The following is a 15,704-nucleotide window of genomic DNA, read 5'->3' as shown; positions in this document are numbered from 1 at the left end:
TTTAATCCTTGTTTCCCAGAAAACCTTTTCTCTTGTGCTATGACCTACAGCAAGTTGGTAAGGTATAGCTTTGTAAACAAAGATGAAATATTTATTGTTTTCTCTCTAACCTGATTTGTCTAGAATTTGACTTCTCCAGCTGGCTCCCCTCTGAACTTCATAGCTGAGATTCAAACTACAACTAGTTATACTAATAACTGTTTTAACTGATTCTTTGTTGTTTTCAAACTACTTATGCTTTCTCTTTCTGCAGTGCTGCTACCTTATTAATGTTAGGGTATATATTACATATATCCTATCTATTTTATAAGACTGTCCTCTTTTGTATGACCCAATGGGTAACCAGATCTCTGACAATATTAATAATCACTTGAGGCAATCATCACACATATAAGTATATAAAATTAATTGCAGTTGTGCAACTCTAGATATGGGAATAAGCAACAAGAGAAAAAATTACCCTGGATCATACCATAGTGGTAAAACAGATGATTCAGAGAATTTTAGGTTATTAAGAGGGCCTAATCCAGACACAGCACACAACTGGCCCATCACTGAAATACTCACCTAAGAATAAGCGTTTCTAGAAGCACAGGACAAATTGGTCATTAAATGCCTCCCAGACTTTGGTAGAATTTATGACTAAGAAGTACTTTACAGAAAAAAATTATTGCCTGCCATTCCAGTTCTACAAGGATCAAGCCATTAGCCAATTTGAATGATCCCAGATTCTTGCATCTTCCCACACATAGAAAAAGCACTGAAATCATTAACCTGAGATATCTGTTCTTTGTGATTAGCAATAATGTTTTGATGATCCCTGACTACACTTTTTTTTCCAGCAAAAAGGAAGAAAGAAAGTTCATCCTGGTTCCTCCCTTACCTCTTCAAAGCAGTTCCTCAGAGTTATCTGTGAGGCTGTCTCCCAGGCTAGAGTCCTTAGTAATGTCCCAAAATTTAATTCACAACCCTTACACTGTGCGTTTTTCCTTTAATCAATAATAGGTTGAGAATGGCACTTTACCTCCATGGTCTTCTTCCCAAAAACACCATAACCCCAAGTTAATCTGAGAAAAACATCTTACAAACCCAGACAGAGTGACATTCCACAGTGAGTTTTCCTGGTTGGTCATCATATATCATTGTGTCTGGAGGCTGATGTATCCCATGGCCATGGAAGCTTCACATCTGGGGCACTCCCAGACTTCATCCTAGTGACACGCTTTTCTTCATTGGCCACTCCTGATTTGCATCCTTTATAATAAAACTGTAATCATAAGTATAGCAGTCTTCTAAGTTCTGAGTAAGATTAGAACAGCAGCCCCCAACTTTTTTGGCACCAGGGACCAATTTCGTGGAAGATGATTTTTCCACAGAGGGTGGAAGGGGTGGTGTTGAGATGATTCAAGCTCATTACATTTAGTGTGCACTTTATTTACATTATTATTACATCAGCTCCATCTCAGATCATCAGGCATTAGATCTTCAAGACTGGGAACCCCTGTCTAGAGAATTACTGAACCTGATGAGGTAGTGGAAACCGCTTAATTTTAGCTAGTTGGTCAGAAACACAGATGGTCTGGAAACCCCAAAGCTTGCAGCTGGTGTCCGAAATGAGAAGTCTGTGAAAGTCATGTTTGCCTCTTTGCAACTCCATGGACTGTAGCCTGCCAGGCTCCTCTGTCCCTGCAATTCTCCAGGCAAGAATACTGGAGTGGGTAGCCATTTCCATCTCCAGTGGATCTTCCTGACCCAGGGATCAAACCCAAGTCTCCTGCACTGCAGGAAGATTCCTCACCATCTGAGCCACCAAGGAAGCCCTATAGTCTGTGGAGGACTATTAATAATAGCAGAAACTGGATGTGGATTATATGGAAATTCTCTCTGTAACTATTCTGCAAATCTGAAACTATTCTTACAAGTTTACTTTTAAAAATATACCTTTATCCTAGTTCTAAGCTACCATCAAATATATGAGTGATGTTCAGTACAAATTTGTTACCTAAGTGGTCATACTTTTTATATCATGCCACAGTATCCCAAGAATAACCATAAACCAAATGGCACTAAGAAAAATAATTAAAAGTTAATTATATGAGCATATTACTTTAATCACCTCTCATTAGCTAACACAAAAATTAGTTATGTATAATGGGCCTCACTTTGATTTTTAATCTACTTGCTTCACTATATTAAGATAAGGCTCTCATTCTGCTTCTTCTCAAAGGATAATATTATGTATACTATCCAGGTACATGCTGAGATCAGACTATTACCACAGTAGTTCTGCAATGAAAATTAACATATATCCATAGATCTGAGGCTTAGAAGAAATTGCAAGCTCCCCTCATAGCAAATTCCAAATGCTGATCTGTCAGTTAAGTCGCTCAGTCATGTCCGACTCTTTGCGACTCCATGGACTGCAGCACACCAGGCTTCCCTATCCATCACCAACTCTGGGAGCTTGCCCAAACTCAAGTCCATAGCATCGGTGATGCCATCCAGCCATCTCATCCTCTGTGGTCCTCTTCTCCTCCTACCTTCAATCTTTCCCAGCATCAGGGTCTTTTCCAATGAGTCAGTTCTTTCTATCAGGTGGCCAAAGTATTGGAGTTCCAGCTTCAGCATTAGTCCTTCCAGTGAATATTCAGGACTGATTTCCTTCATGTTTGACTGATTTGATCTCCTTGCAGTCCAAGGGACTTTGATCTGTGAGATCCCTCAAAATCTTGCCCTTGTCCGAACATCTCCATCCTTCTCTTCCTACAGCATGACAAATTCACTGCCATCTTTGTACTATCTGCTCCCTCTGCCTACAATGTTCTTCCTCTAGATCTTAGCATAGCTGGCTCCTTTTGGATACTCAGGTCTCAGTAAAATGTCACTTAATCGAAGAAGGCTTTCCTGTCCATCCAATCTAAAATAGTACTTCTGACACTCTATTTCCATTTCTCCTGATTTATATTTTCTATTGTGATGCTAATCACCACATGATATTTTCTAGTTTATTTGGTTTTCTCTCTTTCTCCCTACTCAGAATGCAAGTTTCATTGAACAGGGACCTTGCTTGATCTATGTCTAATCCCAGCCCCTAGAACAGTGCCTGACAGAGCAGGTTCTCAATGAATGTTTTCAGCATGAATAAATGAATGAAATGGAACCAGACACAGAAAATCATGCAATAAGACTATAACATAAGATATCAAGAAAAAGAGGAACTTTATTAAATACACAAACATTAAAAGCTAATTATGCTATCTCCTTCATGGACTGACTGGTTCAAAATTGGGAAAGGAGTATGACAAGGCAGTCTATTGTCACCCTGCTTATTTAAATTATATACAGAGTACATCATGTGAAATGCCAGGGCTGGATGAATCATAAGCTGGAATCAAGATTGCCGGGAGAAATATCAACAAACTCAAATATGCAGATGACACCACTCTAATGGCATAAAGTGAAGAGGAACTAAAGAACCTCTTGAAGGGTGAAAGAGGAGAGTGAAAACACTGACTTGAAATTCAGCATTCAAAAAACTAAGATCATGGCATCCAGTCCCATCACTTCATGGCAAAAAGATGGGGGACAAGTGGAAACAGTGATAGATTCTATTTTCTTGGCTTCAAAATCACTGCAGATGGTGACTGAAGCCATGAAATTAAAAGACACTTTTAATTGCTTCTTGTAAGGAGAGCTATGACAAACCTAGGGAGTGTATTAAAAAGCAGAGACATCACTTTATCAAGAAAAGTCCATATAGTCAAAGCTGTGGTTTTTCCAGTAGTCGTGTACAGATGTGAGAGTTGGACCATAAAGAAGGCTAAGCACCAAAGAATGATACTTTCAAATTGTGAGGCTGGAGAAGACTCTTGAGAGTCCCTTGGACTGAAAGGAGATTAAACCAGCCAATCCTAAAGGAAATCAATCCTAAATATTCACTGGGAGGACTGCTGCTGAAGCTCCAATACTTTGGCCACCTAATGCGAAGAGCCAACTCACTGGAAAAGACTGATGCTGGGAAAGATTGAAGGCAAAAAGAGAAGAGCGTGGCAGAGGGTGAGATGGTTAGACAGCATCACCGACTCAATGGACATGAATTTGAGCAAACTCTGGGAGATGGTGGAGGACAGAGGAGCCTGGCACGCTACATTCTATGGGGTGGCAAAGAGTAAGGCACAACTTAGCGACTGAACAACAACAGCAATTATGTTCCAGGTTCTTCACATACATTATCTCACTAAATATTCACAAATCTACAAAGTACATAATATTAACCCTATTTACCATTTACAGATGAAGGCTCAGTCAGTTCAGTTCAGTTCAGTCGCTCAGTCGTGTCTGACTCTTTGGGACCCCATGAATCGCAGCACGCCAGGCCTCCCTGTCCATCACCAACTCCCGGAGTTTACTCAAACTCACATCCATCAAGTCAGTGATGCCATCCAGCCATCTCATCCTCTGTAGTCCCCTTCTCCTCCTGCCCCCAATCCCTCCCAGCATCAGGGTCTTTTCCAATGAGTCAACTCTTCGCATTCGGTGGCCAAAGTATTGGAGTTCCAGCTTCAGCATCAGTCCTTCCAGTGAACACCCAGGACTGATCTCCTTTAGGATAGACTGGTTGGATCTCCTTGCAGTCCAAAGGACTCTCAAGAGTCTTCTCCAACACCACAGTTTCAAAGCATCAATTTTTCAGCGCTCAGCTTTCTTCACAGTCCAACCCTAGGAGAAGTCTAATAAGCAGTTCAGTGAAAAAAGTGGCATGGTTTCACTTATGATTGGCTCTAAGCCTGTGTTCTTTCCATTCCTTTTTAATGTATAAACCCAACCCAATTCCTCATTCTATGACCCTCTTTTTAAAACAGTCTCATGATAGCTAGGAGTTGAGCAAAATGCTGATTGCCGTGAATGTGACCTTAGCTAGATAAAACCAGTGAGTAAGACCAGATGATAGAGTAGCACCAATTCAACTGGGCATGGTGAATGAAAATACTGTGAGCTGGTGAGATGTTTACAAGTCAAAGACCTTCTGAATTTCTCTCCTGGCCAAAACACTTAGCTCAAATTCAATTGAAAGGTGACATAAAGAAACTTCCTAGAGCCTAGAATCCTCTAAGAACACTGTACAACCTAAAAATAACTCTACCAGGTCAGCCTAACCCTGACTCACGTAATCCTTAACTATATCCTTCCCGACTCAAACATCCACACTGACCATCATGGAGAGAAAACACAAGTTGTTACGTATGTAAATCTAAATGGTGGTAGTGGTCTAGTTGCTAAGTCGTGTCTGACTCTTTTCTGACCCCACAGGCTATAGCCTACCAGGCTCCTCTGTCCCTGGGATTTCTGAGGCAAGAATACTGCAGTGGGTTGCCATTTCCTTCCCCAGGGAATCTTCCCAACCCAGGGATCAAACCCAGGTCTCCTGCCTTGCAAGTAGGTTCTTTACTGACTGAGCCACCAGGGAAGCCCTCCAAAGACAGATATGGTTGGTCTCCCCGTGGTAGGCTCTGCCATCCCTCGGTGATTTCCTGCAGCTGAACTTTGTCTCCATGTACCATCTCCAAAAAGAAGATCCAACCATACAGGCATTCTCAAGTAATGAGAATTACTTAAGAATTCTCAAGATTTTACGACAGTAACACATCTTGTCCTCAGAGAATTTCCACCAAGTCACAGGCTCACTCTCCTGTCCCTCCACTTTCCGAAACCTGTGTTCCCAAATGGGACCCTCTTCACTTGATAGAGCCCCCACAAAAAAGGGTTTTCAGCCCCCTGGATTCACTGCCTCTCTGCCAGGCCAATTTGTCTTCCCCAGTTTACTTCAATCTTATCATATATTTATATACAATATATTTGCAAAGAACTGTGTTACATTTTATCCTGAAAAATTATTTTACACATTGTAGTTAAAGAAGCATACCTAATTTCTAAGGTGCTACAGAAGAATAAAAATATTAATAAAGTTTTAACTTTAAATGCTAAAAATGATCATCTGAACTCTCAAAAACAAACCAATGTCAAATATACAAAACATCATATCATTAATTAGTGTTACACTTCATCAAAACAGGTTAATAGAAGTTCGTGTAACTAAGTAATATATAAAAACTCTACCTCACAAAGCAACAGGCCCATAGAATGGTACAGATGAATTCTAGCAAATCTTCAAAGGAATGGATAATTCCAGTGTTTACGAATAAAAGGTAAAGAGATTTAAAATTCTTTGTATACCAGAATAAATCTGTTACAAATACCTTTTAAAAAAGATAAAAGCCCATAGAGCCATCTCACTTATGGATATCATATGATTCATACTATTATTCAGATTAAAATATCAGTATAGAAATCCTGATTGAAAAATGAGTCAACAGAATCCATTAATACTTTAAAAGAATAACACACGCATGCTCATGCGCGGTTCACACTAGTAAGACAAAAACAGTTCAATATTAGGGATCTACCAATGTAGTATATTTACATTAGCAGGTCAATGGAGGAAAAAAATGATAATATTTCTAAATGTGAACACATGTTTTATAAAATTCAACATAAATTTCTAATTTTAAAAATTCTTAGTAAAACACAAAAGTATATATACTGAATGACTAACATTTTCTCTCTTCATATATATATATATATATGTATATGTATATATACATATACATATATATATGTAGGTATATAAATATAGATATAGTCCAAAGCTTATATCATGATTAATGATGAGATTCTAGAAACAATTCTACTAAACTCAGGAACAAAACACAGATGCATATTATCACCATTATTATTTAACAGTATTCTGAAATTCCAAGTCAATGCAATTAGAACAGAGGGGAAAAAATGAGAGCTATAAACAGCAAAGGAAGAAGCAAAATTATCAGTATTTACAGCTAATATTAAATAACAAAAAGACCTATGAGAATCTACTAGAAAAACTATAACAAAGAGTAAGAGAATTCAGTACAGTAGCTTTTCTGTATATAAGGAAAAAATTAAAAAACAGTATGCCATAAAAGAGCATATCTGTAAACATAATAACTAAACAGAAAAGTCCTAAGAATAAATTTAATAATTTATTCTTAAATGTAAAAGATCTATATGAAAACCTCTGTGTGTGTGTATATGTGTGTGCTCAGTCATGTCTGACTCTTTGTGACCACATGAATTGTGCCCACCATTGAATTTTCCAGGCAAGAATACTGGGGTGGGTTGCCATTTCCTCCTCCAGGGGCTCTTCCAGATCCAGGAACCAAACCCATGTCTCTTGTCTCATGCACTGGCAGGCAGGTTCTTTACCTCTGAGCCACCTGGTAAGCCCATGAAGAACTTTGGGACTCGAAAATAGGCCATAACAGAAGTCTCAAATAAATTAAAGAAGTATCCTCTTCCTGGGTATTATAAAATTATCAATTTATTTCAACTAATTCATAAAGGTAATGAAATCCTGACAAGACTACCAAAAGAATTTTTGTCGTTGTTTGAAACCATATAAACTGATTCTGAAAGTCAGATAGTAAAATGAAACACACTAAAGTAGCCAGGACAATTCTATCTTTTAAAACATTATAAAGCTATAGTAATTAAAATCATTTGTACTCGGTGTATGAAAAGCAATGAAATAGAAAAAGCCCTGCAATAGACTCAAAAATATATTTTCAAAATTAATAAACAATAAAATTGCACTTCAAACTGCTGATGAAACAAATGGATTATTCTAGTAGGCTGGAAAAATAAAACTAAACGTCTATCTACATCACTTCTCACAACATAATAATTTGAGTGATCAAAGGTAAAAAGAAAACAATATATAATCTTTATCTCTTCAAAACATAAATGTGTTTTCTAAGTGAAACACAAAATCCCAAAACTATACAAGAAAATGGCTAAATTTGACAGCAAAAGAATATGCTTTAATCTGTAAAGAAAAAAATGCCATGAGTCAAAACACAAACAACAAAAGGCAAAAATATAATGGCAGCATATATGACAAAGACAATTTTTCTTATATAGAGAGAACTCTTATTACTTGGTCAGGAGAAGACTAACAGTAGGAAAAACGCAAAGAACATGAACCAGAAGTTCACAAAATATAAATACTAACAAATTTCATCCACGAAACTTTCAGCTTCAGTCATGGTTAAAGAACTAAATATTTTAATGAGATATCATTTTCACCCAACCAACAGGCAAAAGTGAAAAAGTTTCAAAATAGAACATTATGGTAAGAACATGAGGATTCAGGAACTATCACCTCACCCTAACGGAAGTATACACTGGTCAGCCCCAGGAAGCTCCTTTTGACAATATCTATCAAACTAAGAACTATATACTCTTTGACCTAGAATTCTCTTCAAGGGCTTCCCTCGTAGTTCAGTCCGTAAAGAGTCTGCCTACAATGGAGGAGACTTGGGTTTGATCCCTGGGTCAGGAAGATCCTCTGGAGAAGGAAATGGCAAGCCACTCCAGTATTCTTGCCTGAAGAATCCCATGGACAGAGGAGCCTGGCGGGCTACAGTCCATGGGTTCGCAAAGAGTCACACACAACTGAATGACTTTTACTTCACTTTACTTCTCTTCTAAGGATGTACGCTAAAGATACACACTTGGGAAAGAGATATCTTAAAAAAAAAAAATCAGTGTAGCAAAGTCTATTGGAGCAAAACCTGGGGAAAACTTAAATGCCTATTAAGATTAAATAATGAATAACAAACAGTTCACTCATACAATGGAATATTGAGCAGCCAGTTTAAAAAAAAAAAAAAAATGCAGTAGATATGAAAAAGTACCAGGATCAGAAAAGATTATATAATATGCTCCCATTTGTATGAAAAGGGGCCTGGAATCAAATATATATGTACATATATTTGTACATACTTAAACCTTTACTCAAAGGTGCGAGAAAAACTGACAGTGAGAGTTGCTTTGGGGGAGGACGTTTAGAGTACTGGAGACTTTCTACTCTAGGGAATTTAATATTTTTATTAAACCCATTTTTACAGTGTTTGAATGTTTTAGTTTGGGTATTTTTTAATTTAAAAAAATAATATAACTTTCACTTTACTTTCAGGCTTAAGGTACTTAAAAGTCACCAATGTTTCTTTTAGATAAATTTTTTTTCTTTTTACTTTTTCCTGGAATATAGTTGATTTACAATGTTGTGTTACTGTCTGCTATACAGGAGATAAAGTGTTTTCTTTTTAAATGAATAAAATAATCATTTACTATTTCTTATACAAAGCTTAAAATTATAAAGAACCTTCAAAATGTTCCAGGAAGTGAACCCCTAAAACTCTTTCCTCTAAAAGTGTGGATCCTTAGACCTTTAAGCATAATCCTAATGATTTAACCACTAGTTTGGGAAGATCCCCTGGAGAGTGGAGTGGCTACCCACTCCAGGATTCTTGCCTGGAGAACTCCATGGACAGAGGAGCCTGGCGGGACACGACTGAGCAACCAATACTGAGACCGAGACTTCGAATACCTAACACGCTGGTTAACAAAGAGTAAGCAAACACTTCATAAATGCGTGCTGAATGAAACGAAAAAGAAATCATACACTGGATGAAACAAAATATTCTCCCCAATGCTAGTCTTCAAATACGAGAAATAACTTCTGATTGTGTCAAAGGCTTGGAGAGTTTCCAGTCACCCTCAGAACAACCACAGAGCCAGATATACTGGTCAGAGTGGTTCCTTGATAATATACTCTTTCCCAAACAATCAATGCTTTTGTCTTGTCATTCCTAGCTTGTCGAAAACCAGCACATCTTTTCTTCCATAGGTTTATTCCATAGGTAAGGTTTATCTGGACAAAAAAAGAAGTACTTTCCTTTCAACTAAACCAACTGATGATTGATCTATCCAAAATTCATGGCAGGAGCACAAATAAGGATTTGTTGAGATAAATTAATGTCTGACAGGGAGATTACATAAGGCAATGAATTTGCCTTTGGGTGACAGAGTATGTCAGGGGGAAAAAAATAAAAACAATAACAATGTTTTAAAATACTATTTATGTAAGTATTAAGTACAACTTCTTGTGAAGCTTCACACAAGGTAAGCTTCAGAGCCTACACACTCTTCTCTGTTTTCCTGGGAAAACAAAGCATGTGTAACCTGACCTCATCTTACTGTGTGGGTGGCTTGGGTTTGTTTTTGTTTTTTTCCATTTTCTCTTTCACTTGTGGGTGCTAATATTCATTAAGGCTCCAGACTTTTCTGCAAGATATTCTTTATTCCTGATTAACTATTCATATAGTGGAAGATGGTTTGCTTGGCCTTTTACAACTTTTTCCAGTCCATTATCAATATCAAATCATGTTCCAATAGTCACATCACTCCAGCAAATAATACTACATACGAAGGAAACAGTATAGCAGAGGAGATAGTATCAAACTATTTTAAAACTACAGTGATGACACATATATATACATTAAATATCCTAAAGTGAATTTGCTACAAGTTACCCTAGTAGAATGAAAATATGGTATAAGTTCAAAGATGCTAAATCATTATTAGGTAGTTGCTCAGGCAATAGCTGAATCCAACTCGTTTAAGTACTTGTTCACGTAAATTATATATTCTTCCTAGAAACTTCTGACCTAAAGTAAGTGTAAGATTCTCTTCCAAACCCCATTTTTGGTACTTAAAAAACTTAACTGCTAGAGCCATCTCTTTACCTGTAAGGTTATTTCTTTGGTCCTATATCTGATTCCCATGAACATAGTTCTAAAATTAAGCATCTCTACATTTCTCCTGGGAAACTGCAGAAGACATTGCAGAACACTAGGATGAAAAAGTAAATATGGCAGAGAAATGCTCAAGTGAACATTCCAATAAAATATGTGTATTGTTTTGTGTAATAAAATACACAAAAGTTTGTTTTTTGTTTCACATAAAAGTGAAAAGGAGAGACATTTAATATGGGGGGAAGGTTCTAGTGAGTCCAGTCAACCTCAGAATCTTGACAACTCCACTATTTAATTTCTATACATAGTAAAAATACCATTCCTTTCCTGAGATTTACTAAAAAGTGTGCTTTACAATCAAATCACCATAATGAAATATCTATACTTGAAGATATGCAGACAAGAATTTGGCAGTCATTTGGTCCTGAAGGCTTTGGATAAAAGCTGCTCTGAGAGATGAGGCCTCTTTAAGAGTTCTTAAAGAGTTCATGCAGCCTTCTTTGATGATAAACAGACCTAGCTTTGGAAGTATGTATATTTCCATAGTTTCTCAGAAGTTCCGCTGGACCATGAACAAACTAAAGTAATTTTTAAGAAATATTAAAGGTTTTTGGTTTTTTTTAAGCAATCACTACTTTGAAAGAAAAAGTTTTAAACCTTCCAGAAACCTAAAAACAGTATGCAATTATAGAACACAATTCGCTCTTTCCACCATCTTTCCGTGCCGCCAGAATGGTGCGCATGAATGTCCTGGCTGATGCTCTCAAGAGTATCAACAACGCCGAAAAGAGAGGCAAACGCCAGGTGCTTATTCGGCCGTGCTCCAAGGTCATCGTCAGGTTTCTAACAGTGATGATGAAGCATGGTTACATTGGCGAATTTGAAATCATTGATGATCACAGGGCTGGGAAAATTGTTGTGAACCTCACAGGCAGGCTAAATAAGTGTGGAGTGATCAGCCCCAGATTTGATGTGCAACTCAAAGATCTAGAAAAATGGCAGAATAACCTGCTCCCATCCCATCAGTTTGGTTTCATTGTACTGACAACCTCAGCTGGCATCATGGACCATGAAGAAGCAAGACGAAAACATACAGGAGGGAAAATCCTTGGATTCTTTTTCTAGGATGTAATACGTACAAATAAAATGCCTTAGAGGACAAAAAAAAAAAAAAAAGAACACAATTCAACTTCCACAACTGCACTTCCACTGTTTATTTGAAACTTAAGTAAAAATTGGAATGTGATCAATAATTTATAATAACTTTGTATAGGGACAGCTGGTTACTAGACTTACTGTGGTACCATTTCACAGTATATGCAAATGTAAGGTCACTACACAGTACACGTGAAAATCAACTTTATTTCCATTTTTTTAAATATTGAAAAAAATCTTAAAAATAAAAATTATAATGATTGAAAACAAAAAAAATTAAAAACTGAACAGGCTATATGATTAGACATAAAAATATTTGACACATAAACTCTGTAAAGTGAGAGGAAGGATGACAACTCTTTTCTCATTTCACAACTCTTCTAAGGTCTACACATTCAAGAAATGTTTTCAACTAGCATCTATTACTTTTGAAATAATAAAAACACAAGAAGGCAATGGCAACCCACTCCAGTACTCTTGCCTGGAGAATCCCAGGGACGGGGGAGCCTGGTGGGCTGCCGCCTATGGGGTTGCACAGAGTCGGACATGACTGAAGCGACTTAGCAGCAGCAGCAATAAAAATACAGACTCAAAAAAATATTTTAGTCTAAATGAGGTGTTTAAAATAGGTCAATCACATTCATTTAGAAATAATCTATTTTAGGCCTTCAACTAAGAGTTAACACAAATAAATTTTATGCCTTTTTTTTTTTCCCCAAAAGCAGGTAGTTGCAGAAGCAAATAAACCTAAACCTTTCCACAGAGGCCAGAAGAACTGATTTCTCAATCCATTAAACTCTTAAAACACAGGTCAGCTTTGGCAGATTATCATAAGTCTTCACCAAGCTAGTTAGTTTTATAGGAGTCACACTGTTGTTCACATGCACTGAAATTTTTTTAAGTAATTATGACTAACATACTGTCATTTTATGTCTTAATAACAGTTTCAGTCAACACATTATTTGTGATACTACTGGAAAATGTGCCCCCAAGTCCACTTGATGAATATACTAAAACCCACCAAACTGTGCATACTTTAATAGGGGGGAGTTTTATGGTATGTGAATTGTATCTCAATTTAAAAGAAAACTAACTAAATAAATCTCAAGAATAAAATAGTAGCCAAAAATGAGGAATGACATTCTGAAATGCATGAACAACATTTTAGCAGAGCTCTTAGCTGAGCCCAGTAAATTAAACAAGACGCACCCAGCAAGACTAACATGATGGTGATTTCAGAGTTAATGTGTTTCTGTACTTTGATTTCATAAAGAAAATATAGAGGTAGCCTCAGACTCAATCCCTGAATTTTTATTCTTCTTCTGAGAAGCTGCCATGTAAAAAATTACTATTGGTTTTCTAAATGTGACCGGACAAAAGCAGGGTAAACACACTACAGTCCATTACTTCCAGAACTGGCCAGTCCTTCAGCCTCACCATGTCGGTCAATGGCAGGAGATGAGGACATACAAGTGCACCCAGCATTATACAGCCTTCCTTCACCACAGGATATCTTTCATGTCCCCTGAACTCTATTGAATGTGGAATGCTTTTAGAGAGGACATCTAAGAGGTCTGCGTGGCCGAGCTATTTTCCTTTTCTTTTAGTACAATGGACTCCTTTTCAGTTTCAATGGACTTTTACAATATAGACAAATAAAAGCAAAGAACACATCACTCATTTGCAGAGGGAGAGCTACAAGATGATTCAGTCTATCCATGTCCAAATATAACAACCCCCAGGTCTGAAACCCCTTTCCAGAAGATGTGCTTTTTAAAGCAAAAGAAAATAAAAGCATATAATAAGGCCATCCCTAAGGCTAGAACTGTCAGTCACACCTATTAAGAGTTTACATAAAGCCATAGTAGCTTTGAATGTCACTAAACGGGGAAAAAAAAATTTTTTTTGTTAAAAACTAAAGGATAATGGCCAGAAGGGAACATGAGTACGGTAACGGTAATATTCTGTTAAGTGCTGACTGCATGAGTGGGTTCAATTTGTGGAAATTCATTAAGTTATCAAATTATGAGGTGCACTTTTCTGAATGTGTGTGTGTCCGTAAGAGTATTTTTAAAAATAAAAAGTAAAGTAAAAGGGAAAGTGAGTTGCTGAAAAGTAAAGAGTTTATTTCTAAACTGAACTAAAACATAAAATTTAAGAGTAATGATGAGTATAATGATGATGACTATGATGACATCAGCTAACTCTTATTAATAATAAAGCACTACAATGCCAGGCATTATGCTAAACCCTATGCATATACTTTACCTTGCAATTAAATAATATATTCTTGCATTTATAAAGGGCTGCACCATATGTGACCTATAAACATGTCCATCTAAAATCTGATACCTGCAGGAACTGATCAGTCGCCTCAGTTCAGTCGCTTGGTTGTGTCTGACTCTTTGCGACTCCATGGATTGCAGCATACCAGGCTTTCCTGTCCATCACCACCTCCCAGAGCTTGCTCAAATTCATGTTCATCAAGTCCATGATGCCATCCAACCACCTGGTCCTCTGTCGCCCCTTTTCTCCTGCCTTCAGTCTTTCCCAGCATCAGGGTGTTTTCTAATGAGTCAGTTCTTCCCATCAGGTGGCCAAAGTATTGGAGCTTCAACTTCAGCATCAGTCCTCCCAATGAATATTTTGGCTTGATTTCCTTTAGGATTGACTGGTTTGATCTCCTTGCAGTCTAAGGGACTCTCTAGTATCTTCTCCAACACCAGTTCAAAAGCATCAATTCTTCAGCACTCAGGAACTGGTAGAACCCAATATTTGGTTCCCCAGAAAATTATCTTTGAGTGATTCAATCTCATATACTATCAAGGGCAGGACCTGTTCACCCACCGGGATACACAATCACACCTCAAGGATGAACACGGAGTTTAAAAAGAATCAAGTTTTTCTGCTATTTCTCCACTTCCTCTCCACTGAGGGTAACTTCATGAAGGCTAGACTAGGAAAACAACTGTTTCCAATCCAAACCCCTCCTCACCACTCCATACGTTCAGCTGACTCTCATAATTCCACAGAACTCTGGTCTCATAATTCCGCAAAGTCTGACTAGGCCTGCAATTCTTGAAGCACATTTTTTTTTTAATTTAATTTTTTTCCCCATTTATTTTTATTAGTTGGAGGCTAATTACTTTACAATATTGTAGTGGTTTTTGCCATACATTGACATGAATCAGTCATGGATTTACATGTGTTCCCCATCCCGATCCCTCTTCCCACCTCCCTCCCCATCCCATCCCTCTGGGTCTTCCCAGTGCACCAGTCCTGAGCACTTGTCTCATGCATCCAACCTGGGCTGGTGATCTGTTTCACCCTTGATAGTATACTTGTTTCAATGCTATTCTCTCAGAACATCCCACCCTCGCCTTCTCCCACAGAGTCTAAAAGTCTTTTCTGTACACCTGTGTCTCTTTTTCTGTTTTGCATATAGGGTTATCGTTACCATCTTTTTAAATTCCATATATATGCGTTAGTATACTGTATTGGTCTTTGTCTTTCTGGCTTACTTCACTCTGTATAATAGGCTCCAGTTTCATCCACCTCATTAGAACTGATTCAAATGAATTCTTTTTAATGGCTGAGTAATATTCCATGGTGTATATGTACCACAGCTTCTTTATCCATTCGTCTGCTGATGGGCATCTAGGTTGTTGAAGCACATTTTTTAACAAGAACCCAAAGGAATCTTTAGCAGGTACAAATAGGAAGCAAGAGAACGACCAGTTTCCTTTTTGTATCCTGAAAACATCTTAAGATCAAATGCCCACTCATTTAACTTTAGGAGCTACTGAAATTTTGTTATAATGGCATTATAAGAAACTGTCTGCTACCAAAATTTAA

The 15,704-nt window shown here is 37.4% G+C and overlaps 2 protein-coding genes across 2 annotated transcripts in view; one reads left to right on the top strand and one right to left on the bottom strand.

The window, feature by feature from the left end:
* The window catches only part of PPM1L (protein phosphatase, Mg2+/Mn2+ dependent 1L), a 325,087-nt gene that overhangs the window by 285,822 nt on the left and 23,561 nt on the right, over positions 1-15,704 (bottom strand). The gene's annotated exons all lie outside the window — the stretch shown is intronic.
* Positions 11,400-11,825, top strand: LOC133073879 (small ribosomal subunit protein uS8-like). Its single transcript, XM_061167864.1, has one exon. The coding sequence runs from the start codon at positions 11,427-11,429 to the stop codon at positions 11,817-11,819; it is 393 nt and encodes a 130-aa protein (XP_061023847.1). The 5' UTR covers positions 11,400-11,426; the 3' UTR covers positions 11,820-11,825.

The sequence above is a fragment of the Dama dama genome, chromosome 19 (assembly GCF_033118175.1).
Source record: "Dama dama isolate Ldn47 chromosome 19, ASM3311817v1, whole genome shotgun sequence".
In the NCBI taxonomy this organism is placed as follows: Eukaryota; Metazoa; Chordata; class Mammalia; order Artiodactyla; family Cervidae; genus Dama; species Dama dama.
Note: the sequence above shows the minus strand (reverse complement) of the source record. Positions and strands in the feature narration are given on the sequence as shown.